The 9,812-nt window shown below is 30.6% G+C and overlaps 2 protein-coding genes across 4 annotated transcripts; both read right to left on the bottom strand.

Moving 5' to 3' along the window:
* Positions 1–325: 325 nt before the first annotated feature.
* On the bottom strand, positions 326–4,151 carry LOC108971585 (extensin-2). Of its 3 annotated transcripts, none has more exons than XM_018937757.1 (3): positions 3,864–4,151; positions 1,668–2,803; positions 326–1,418 (listed from the first exon to the last, which is right to left on the bottom strand). In XM_018937757.1, the coding sequence occupies exons 1-3, from the start codon at positions 3,864–3,866 to the stop codon at positions 1,106–1,108; spliced, it is 1,452 nt and encodes a 483-aa protein (XP_018793302.1). In that variant the 5' UTR covers positions 3,867–4,151; the 3' UTR covers positions 326–1,105. The 3 variants fall into 3 exon arrangements, with proteins under 3 accessions (XP_018793302.1, XP_018793303.1, XP_018793301.1); XM_018937758.1 differs by having other exon boundaries at positions 326–1,487; positions 1,737–2,803; XM_018937756.1 differs by having other exon boundaries at positions 326–2,803.
* A 3,809-nt stretch (positions 4,152–7,960) lies between these two features.
* Positions 7,961–9,356, bottom strand: LOC108971608. The gene is made up of 2 exons (XM_018937785.1): positions 8,474–9,356; positions 7,961–8,249 (listed from the first exon to the last, which is right to left on the bottom strand). Exons 1-2 carry the CDS (start codon positions 8,736–8,738, stop codon positions 8,188–8,190), a joined length of 327 nt encoding a protein of 108 aa, XP_018793330.1. The 5' UTR covers positions 8,739–9,356; the 3' UTR covers positions 7,961–8,187.
* Positions 9,357–9,812: the final 456 nt, after the last annotated feature.

The raw sequence follows: 9,812 nt of genomic DNA, 5'->3' as shown, positions 1-9,812 counted from the left end.
CATACAAACTGAACGATCGGAATCAAATGCTTGCATCGGAAACTTCTTAATTTGACGTGGTATCTTCGCAAATAGCTTCCATACAAATTGAACACATTGTTACTAAAAGAAATGCGGGTATAATGTGAAGGGTATATTAGTTTCGGTGCAGCCGAAGTCAACGTTTTTTCTTGTTTCTTTTCACTTTCATCTGTCAAAATAAGGTTTCTTCCTATTGCCAACTACTTTTTTCTGCAAAAATTTAACAATTGTGTACGATGAAATGATGAACTGATAATACCTTTAATTCAATACACAAGATAAGATGGGTTTTAACAAGCCGATATATGTATGTAAATATGTTGGATGTCTTCCGTACAAAATAAGCTCATAGCTTATAAAATACGTTTATTGTTAATCAAACAGACAATAATAGTTTCTACGTAATTCGAGTTTTCCGTTAAATGCATAGAGTTTCGTTATTAAAGTTTAAAATATATTTAACAAATATATAGTAAATGAACTCAAACGTATACACGAAGCATGCTTAGGTATATTAAAAGCCTAAATGTATGCCACCATCATATATGTTTACTTATTTTAATTATTATTAATTTGGATGTATGCATGTACAGCAAGTATGCATAAAGAAATGCCTAAATATATACAACTTTTTTAAATTTGAATAACAATATATTTTCAGAAATTGTCTAGAAAATTAATAAAACAAATTAGTAAAAATAGGAATAGCCAGACGATTATCACGCCTTAAGTATGATTTTATACGGATATTCGTCAGAACTACTAAAAGTTCATTTCACAAGCAACTCTATAAATGTCACCAGTGACCCACTAAAGGTAGATTTTAAATATTAAAGAATGGACATAGTTCTTCTGAAGTATACAAGTAATGATGATAGTATTATGTATATATATGCTGAACATTGTATATTAGTTTTTAATCACATACGGGGAAAGTCCTCTTTGTGTAATGTGTTGGATAACATATATTTCGCAATAGAATTAAAATATAACGAAAACTTTCATTAGCTGTTATAAGCTTCTTTATTTGTATATTTTCTGTACATTCATATATTCATACATAAACCCATAGCGACGAAGGCGTTCAGAATCCAAAGGGTATGGCTGGTTTAGGGTATATGTAACCCATCTGAGGAGGTTCCAAATAATTTGAATTAACGACAGGTTTAGTTTGTTTCTGTGATTTTAATAATATGGAAGATGGTGGCGTATCAGTTTTTAATGTTTTTTTTTGTGTTGTGAAAGGAACTTTGGGCGGTTTGTACGAATATCCTAAAATCTTTGTTGGTGAACGATTAGTAGTTGGGGTACTTGAAGGAATATTAAAAGTAATATCAGGCGGTATATATAAGTATCCATTCGATTTTGGGAGTGAAGAGGAAATTTTGATTGGTGACATTGTTGGAGTCTTGAAAGGAGTATCAGGTCGTGAGTAAACATATCCATTAGCTCGTTTAAGGGGCGATGTTTCTGGATAACTAATCAATTTGGAAGAGGAGTTCGTTTGCCCTTCAGATGTTTGAGTAACCGAACTTTTGGGTGGTAATATAAACGGCACTTCCGGCGGTGAATATAAGTAACCTTTCGATGATGTTTCTGATATTATATTAGTCGAACGATCAGTATACGCTTTGCTGATTGGTAACCTTGTTGGAGTCTTGAAAGGAGTATCAGGTCGTGAGTAAACATATCCATTAGCTCGTTTAAGGGGCGATGTTTTAGGAGTTAATGTAGAAGAAGAGTTCGTTGAATGCGTTATTTGCACTTCAGATGGTCGAGTAATCGAATTTTTGGGTGGTAAAGTAAACGGCACTTCCGGCGGTGAATAGAAGTAACCCTTCGATGATGTTTGTGACATTATACTAGTCGAACGATCAGTAGATATCTCAGTATACGCTTTGGTTTCATTTTTAAGGATAATTCCTTGCTTGGTCTCAAGATTGTCTTTTGACTTCGGAAATATGTTTGGTAGTGTTAAAGGCTCTTTGGGCTTAGGATAGAAATATCCCTTAAGTTTCGGCAGTTGTGTTGGTTTATCATTTCTAATTCTTGCTGGAATTGTAAATGAAACAAAAGGTCGCGTATAGGTGTATCCTTTTATTTTTGGAGAATAGGTTGTATTTGTTGAAATTATTGGTGATATGCTTGGATCCGAGGTAACATCTATCGAAGGGGTAGAAGTATTGTAAGAGTAATCTGTTGTTGGATGGGCGGTAGGTACTGTCGAGGGATGTGATTCTCCATCTTTCGGAATTGTAAATGGAATAACAGGATGTGGGTACGTGTATCCCGAAGATTTTAGATGAAAGGGAGGTGGTAATACTGCTTCTTTTGGTTTCAAGGCTGGTATTAAAGTTATTTTTGGTATTTGCGAGGAAACCGGAGTTGAATTGCTTTTCAAATTAATTGACGGGTAGGTAAATGAGACAGCCGGACGTGCGTATTCATATCCTTTCAAATTTGGAACACGTGTAGGTAATCCACTAAAGTTTGATGGAGGCTTTGCAGTAATACTGTTCTTGATTGGAGTGGGTGGAGTGAATAACACATCTGGTTTTATATATGTATATCCCAGATGCGGAGCTGAAGTTTTATCCACAAGTTTTGGTGCAGAGGTAGATACTCGTAAATCTGAAAAAGACTTGGACGGTGGTGTTTCGTTGAAAGGCTCTTCTGGTGGTGAATAATTGTAACCTCCGCGTTTTAATGGTGGTTCATAGTTATACTGGGCTAGCGTGCTTGATGTCAACGCTGTCAACACGAAAATACTCAATTGGAAAATCTGAAACAGCAAAATATTTTTTTAACATTGTTACAAAGTTGATGTTATATTTTTTAAGAAGCATACAAGAATGTATATACGTACAACATTTATATCATATTTTATTATCAGCCATTTACAAAGTCTCAAAAAATAAAAATACATACTTATATTCTCAAATAAATTTTATGAAACATTTTTCATTTTTTATACATATGAGTGGGATGCAGCCAAATGCCTAACTGGGGAAGTTGATTGACATTCAAGTAGCTACATTCAGAAATACCCGTTTCACTAAAGTAAATACTAAAAAAGGCATTGAAATTAATGTAAGTAATATTTTATCCAATTTTTAAAGCAATACCTAATAAATTGTATGCTAATGAAATGAGATAAATAAAAATCAGATAATTAAAAAAAAAAATGAACAACAAGATGATTTTAATTTATGTTTTGCTTAGTCGCCACAAATTACGCTGTCATAAAATAGGTTGGAAAGGATGTTTACTTTAGGAAGTATAATAATGTTATGTTTGAACATACATACATAGTCTACGTTCATGGAGCGTAAAAAATGCTAGTTCAGGGTTGCTAGACTGACCAGTCAGTCATTTGATGGTCGTAGCGTATCATTATTAATGTTCATAATGTGTTTCCGGCCAGATTACATGGTCGTTAGACAATAATTTCATTCTACTCACAGTGTATTTGTTTTTATGCATAAAAAAATTTTTGTTTGAATGAAAGAAAATTTTTAACACTTTTTCGCTTTTGTGTAATAAACTTTGTGTTATCATCAAATATTCTTAAGTCATTAACTTATTAAGTAATTTATGTTTCATTTTTTTTTTTAATCTTTCAAAACGAAGAAGCTATTACTTTTAGTAAGTCTGTAGTATTATCTGCCCAACCCATAATTTAATTAGCTATATGCTATCAAATTAAAAAAACGCTGCTTTGTTTACATCTTACATGAGAAAAAATTTCCATAATTTTCAATAAAAAACTACAATAAAGCATCGAAAGACTTTTATATTCACTTTGAATTTTAGATACTCCACAATATTCAGCAGCAACTCACCATATTCTCAATAACAATATTTAAAGAAAATTCAGATTCATATATCAACTGCTGAAAATCCTTAAATTCCTTGTTATTTCCTTAACACAAGAACATGTTTTTATAAATTTTACAGTGTTACACTTATAACCATTTGACTTTGTCTCGTTTTTATAAATCTTACGACTGAAATAATATACTTGTGTGCGAGTATATTGAATGCAGACGTGAATTAATATATTACACTGTTTCAGTTTTGTTTATTTGCTCTTTAGTTCAAGCGAGGTGAACTCGAAGAGATTTTTAAATGAAATACGAGAATTACGACTGTGCTTGTTGTATTTATGTTTTTTGAGATGTGTTTGTCACTGATGCGTGCAGAAAACTGTCTAGAATATCAGCATCATTCATATTCATAAAACAAAAACAACTTTATGTTACTGCCAACAAACTGTTCGTTGACTCGTTGACGGTGTGAAATGTGGTATGATCTACCAAAAAACTCACAAACATAAGTGAGTTGTTTGTGAGTTTTTTTTAAATAATWCATAAGAAATATTTGTAATAAAAAGTAAAAAAAAAATTCCCTCAGCACTTCAATAAATAATAATGTGTAATACATATAATAATTAAATTACTTTTTGCATTAGTAACTGATAATCATTTTATAAAAAATATATTATAACATCTCGAACCATGATTTCTCATTCTATTTCATTCAAAATATTTTCTTTAAGAACCAGAATATATACTTTCATTCAGTATGTATTTATTCTGAAGTATTCTCAATTATTGAGGCGTAATCGAAATGTAAAATTTTGAAAAGACCAAAAAATTATAAGTGTCGGCCGGAATATTACCTACTGCATAGTAATATAAAGTTTATTTAAATATATATTTACTTTTATCTAACATGATCCTTTGAATTCAAGTATAAAATAGCTTATAGCTGATATATACTAAAATACTTATAATTGTTCAGTGTACAAAGACGAGGTGTTAAAAATACTTTGCTAGAAGGGAATGAACGTTATAAACGAAAGGAGGCTTATGACGATTCACTTGAAGTTATATGAGAATAGTTACTTTTCCATCACAGTTATAAATCTAGTTATTAGTTAATGTCTTTTTGACACACTGATTACTTATGATAAACCTCAAAATTATGGTATCTCCCTTAGTATTGGACAGTTTGAATACACGTAATAGCGGCAACATCTCATTTATTAGAATGAATTAAACCTGATGGAAAACGAATCATCAGCCCACTCAATTTAGAAAAAGTATAAGAAAATAAAAAAGTTACTTATGAAGAGCAAACAACAATCTAAATATGGAATCAAAACTGAATCTGCCTTTCACAATAATAACGACTAGCTTGATAGTGTTTGTATACTTTTTTATGTTTTTTATTAGATCGCATATAAATATCTCATTGTTAAATTCATTTTATTCACACAGGATGTAGATGGCTCGCTAATATTAACAAGCCATTGACGTACTAAACTTAATTTTTTTATTTTAACATTAATTAATTCAAGTAATTCAGTAGAGCAATATCATCATTTAACAGTTGTATAAGTACRAAATATATATATATTTATTTCATGCAAGATTTGGCTTATTAATAAAAGTTACGAAATACATCATTTGGAGTTCCCATATTGGAAAGGCTTTTAAACATACGAAAAAATATTCTGACACGACGTCATTAGTTACTTTCGCATATTTTAACATTTCTGTAGAAGATAGAACTATCTATTTTGTTTTTATTTTCACGCAAAACACTAATTCACTAACAATGATCTTTTTATACTATCGCATCATATTGTACTGGGTATAATAATTTTGTTTATTTAAAACCAAACCCTATTGATACTGATTTATGTATCAAAATGATAAGGATGATGGGAGGAATAGACTTTTGGATGTGTATGTATTCGTTCGTATGTTCCTACAAGCGATAAATAAAGATATCTTATTGAAACTTAGAACATGGGTATTTTTCACCCCACTTGCGATTGGTTGGTATAAGACAGAAGCATACTATTGGGACAGTGAAGGCTTTTGGGTCAACTGGTGATGCAAAATTTCGTAACGCTTGCTTTCAAGAATCTTTTAACCGGCAATCTTCGCTTCAATTTGAGAAATTGTTGTCGGGATCGTCCCATTAATGGCTTCACCGACTTCTCGAAGTAGAGCATTTTCTTTTCAGGTTAACCACATTTCACATATGATTTTCTGTATTTAAGGTTGACGTAATCCATGGTCCATTTTTTCATTATCAGTTACAATCCGATGGAAAAGGACTTCTTTTTGTAGCGTTCAAGCAAATTTTTTGCTATTCTCTTTCAGTCTCTTCTGACCTTGACAAATTTGGAGTGTATATAAATATAAATGAATTTTCAAAATGATAAAACGAATCCATTTTAAATATCCATATGTGCTTTGGAATTGCACAATTTCCAGCCATTTTGTACCCAGAGTTTCAAGAAATTCTTTATATGCCACATTCGAAATATAAACAAAAAGCGAAAAAAAATATACACATGTACGTATCCCATTTATTTGTTTCGTCAAACGAGTTTACAAGGTCAGTGCCTTCGATCATGTAAGACGACATTTCCTTGCTTCTTAACAGTTAAAAAATTATTTACTTGCACATCGATGTATTTCACACATTTATAGTTTATACAACATGTGTGTATATGCAACGATTATTTCAAAAGACTTAAGCGGCGAACTCGTTTAAGCAGTTGAACGTATCTGTATAATATGATTTTACACACACAGTCTTTATATAATAAATTCGCTTGTTCCTGTACAAATTGACACTAAATTGGAATTCATTCCGAGTTCACTATAGGAAGATTTACAAGTGAAAGTAAGTCGACTAACACTTTTTACGTGGAGCATATATTGTTGGTATAATTAAGCTTAATATTGAATAGTGAAGATAATTCGTTTATTATGACTTACCAAGGCATATATATATAAATTACAAAATCAAAGGATTGAAGACGGAGACTTAAGCTATGAATTGTTATTTTTTGTCAGCCAAATAACCGCGTTTAACGATTTTATTTATTATGTGCGTCGACTAACGTCACACATCTTTGTAGATCATTCTCTACGGAGTTTGCATTATATCAAGGTTTCAAGGTATTAGAAGTACACAAGTCTTTTAATTGAAAGTTTAAGATTTCATTAAATTTTTCATAAAAATTAAAAACAGAAATTAACTGACAGCGGCTGTGATAGTAGTTTTTTAATAAATTGTTGTTTTTGTCATATTTTAATTATAATTTTGCAATTACTTTTCATTTCGTCGTTCTTTCATCACTACTCCCTGAATTATTTCTCTATATTTCTGTATATTTATTTTTAGCTCAAATAACTTGTGAATACGATAATAATTTTATCAAATAACGCAAAATAAACATTTAGCAATAAATTACTTAAAAGTTAAAGAAAAAATCGTGAAAAAGCGTTAACATCGGTTGCAGCGAAGCAATAATACTCTTCATAAATAAAAATGTTTCGTACAAGAACTTTATTTCGATCGGCGTTTAGATATAGTGATCCAATTTTTAAATTTAAAAATTTCTTTGCTGCGGCTGTAAATCGATTTCACCTATTTCAAGCGGATATACTGAAAGGTATGAACCAACAAACCTGGTGGAAATTGTTAAGTACCTCGTGTGTTATTTCATTTCAACTAAAAGCAAACGGTGATACTCGTACTACCATTTTCAGACTTGTGAACAGATTTTTTAGAAAACTTAAACTGATAAAAAAAGGTTCACGTTTTTATTGGAGAGTATTATTTCTATATATAGCTAAAGATATAATTTTAATAACAATACGTTTTCCATATTGAAAAACAAATTAGATATCAGATTTATTTAAATCTTAATGTAAATAATTAATTTGTGGAGAAAAAATTACCTCGATATCTTCTGTAGTCTTTAAATATTTTTTTATTTGGTATTCACTAAATAACTATATACTCTTCAAAAGCAAATTCGGCGAATTTTTGGTGTGATTACAATGTATTAGTTTTATTTCTTTATTGAATTTCATTATTTTCAATTAATTTTTTTATTAACATTCGATAAGAAACATACAGTTTATTTTTTAAATATTTTAACTTTTTTGTACGATAATCCTGAAAAATTACTTCCACTAGCGGTTGTGCCAAATAGACTTCATTTAATTTTTTAGATATGCATACTAATTTAATTAACACTACTAATATTTTAGTTTTATTATTTTTTTAGCAAAAAAATACAGAATTCATACTTTTATATACCCGCTACACACACAAATATTCCAGTATATTGCTTTACCAATAATGGCCATGGAAACTGTGATGACCGCCATAATAGCCGCCATAATAAGGATAACCTGTATAACACAATATTTAGTAAATATTTTAATTATATAGATGTATGTGAATGTATAATAAAAGTAAAATTATGCGCAAACTAGAATAGGAAATATTGTATAGACTTAGATTATTAAGCTGTCATTCTCAGATTAATCTTTATATAATTGATGTTATAAATTTGTGATTAATATGCAATAAAAATTGTGTTGTCTTTTAAATCGTTACAGTTAGTAAAACTCACCTAAACCATATATGCCGCCATAATATGGATAGTATCCCCCGTAATAGCCACCATTCAAGTAAGGGTGCGAGTAGTACCCATAACCAAGGGAAGAAGAGGATACCAAGTCGTCTTTTTCGCTTTCAACATCACTATCTAAGTCATGTGAATGACTGGATGTTATAACTTGTTTGGAACTAGGCACCGCATGAATTGCATTTTCTGCTATTATCACTGTGCATAACAAAGCTACAGACAGCACCTGGCTACACTTTAATAAAGCCATACTACTTTAGTGTTTTATATTTTCCAATAATAAATTTTAATCATACAAATTTATTAAATAATATTCATAAAATTTCCTCCGTTTATTATGTTACTGTATAGCAATGACAACTGATAACTACAATATGACTGTTTGCGCTTTTATAAGCATTCACCTCCAGAAATTCGACTTGTTGATTATTCCTACACTAAAAAACAAAAAAATTGTCCTACAACAATGGTGTGTATTTTCTTAAACAATGGAAATATTAAGAACATTTATAAATAGCGAAGTTTCTTTAGTTTTAATTACAAGCTCCATCAAGGTTTCGTCGGATAACGTTCTTCTTCACCGCCCTTTGACAATAGCTCAAGCAATCAAACATTTACTTGTTTTCTCTATTAGGCTAAAATGTGGGCCGGACTGAAAATTTCAGTGATTTTCCACGACTGACGTAGGTATTTGCATGCATATAAAACCTTGTGAGGCTTGGTAATTACCTTGTATGTATGACTACATGCTGACTGCTTACTTCGATTTACACCCACACATATGTAGCAATTATTGCTTCTAACTAGTTAAAATAAATTTACTTCTTGCATGAACGATCATTAGTTATAACATATTTAATTTCCAAAACATAGTAGTTGGGAATATTATTTCCAAAATTCAAACTGAATTTATTTAAATGAAAATAGCTAACTTCATTACCTATGTTTTAAATTTATAGTTCTTTTCAAACATTTTATTGGTTGTTGCAAATTACAACAGAAGCTCCTATGGAAGAACGGAAGACCACAATAAAAATGTTACTAGAAAATAGTCAAAGCAGAGTGATTGCTTAAGCTATTATGTTCATGTGCAACCACTTGTCTTTAGTAATTTTCTGAAATCCTGTGTTTAATAAAGAGGTTCTGATTGCAGTAAAAGGTAAAAAATAAATACATCCGATCTTTGAAGCAGCTTCCCATATTGATTTACTCCTACTTAACTACCAGCCAACCACACCTCCACATCGTTGTCAATAAAACTAACTGAGGGGCGCATGAATACAAAATTAAGTATTGATTTAAAAACTCTCTCGAAAGTTATTGG

This window comes from Bactrocera latifrons, unplaced genomic scaffold (assembly GCF_001853355.1).
Source record: "Bactrocera latifrons isolate USDA-ARS-PBARC rearing strain unplaced genomic scaffold, ASM185335v1 scaffold_35, whole genome shotgun sequence".
Lineage (NCBI taxonomy): Eukaryota > Metazoa > Arthropoda > Insecta > Diptera > Tephritidae > Bactrocera > Bactrocera latifrons.
The sequence above is the reverse complement of the archived record's forward strand: the minus strand, read 5'-3'. Positions and strand labels throughout refer to the sequence as shown.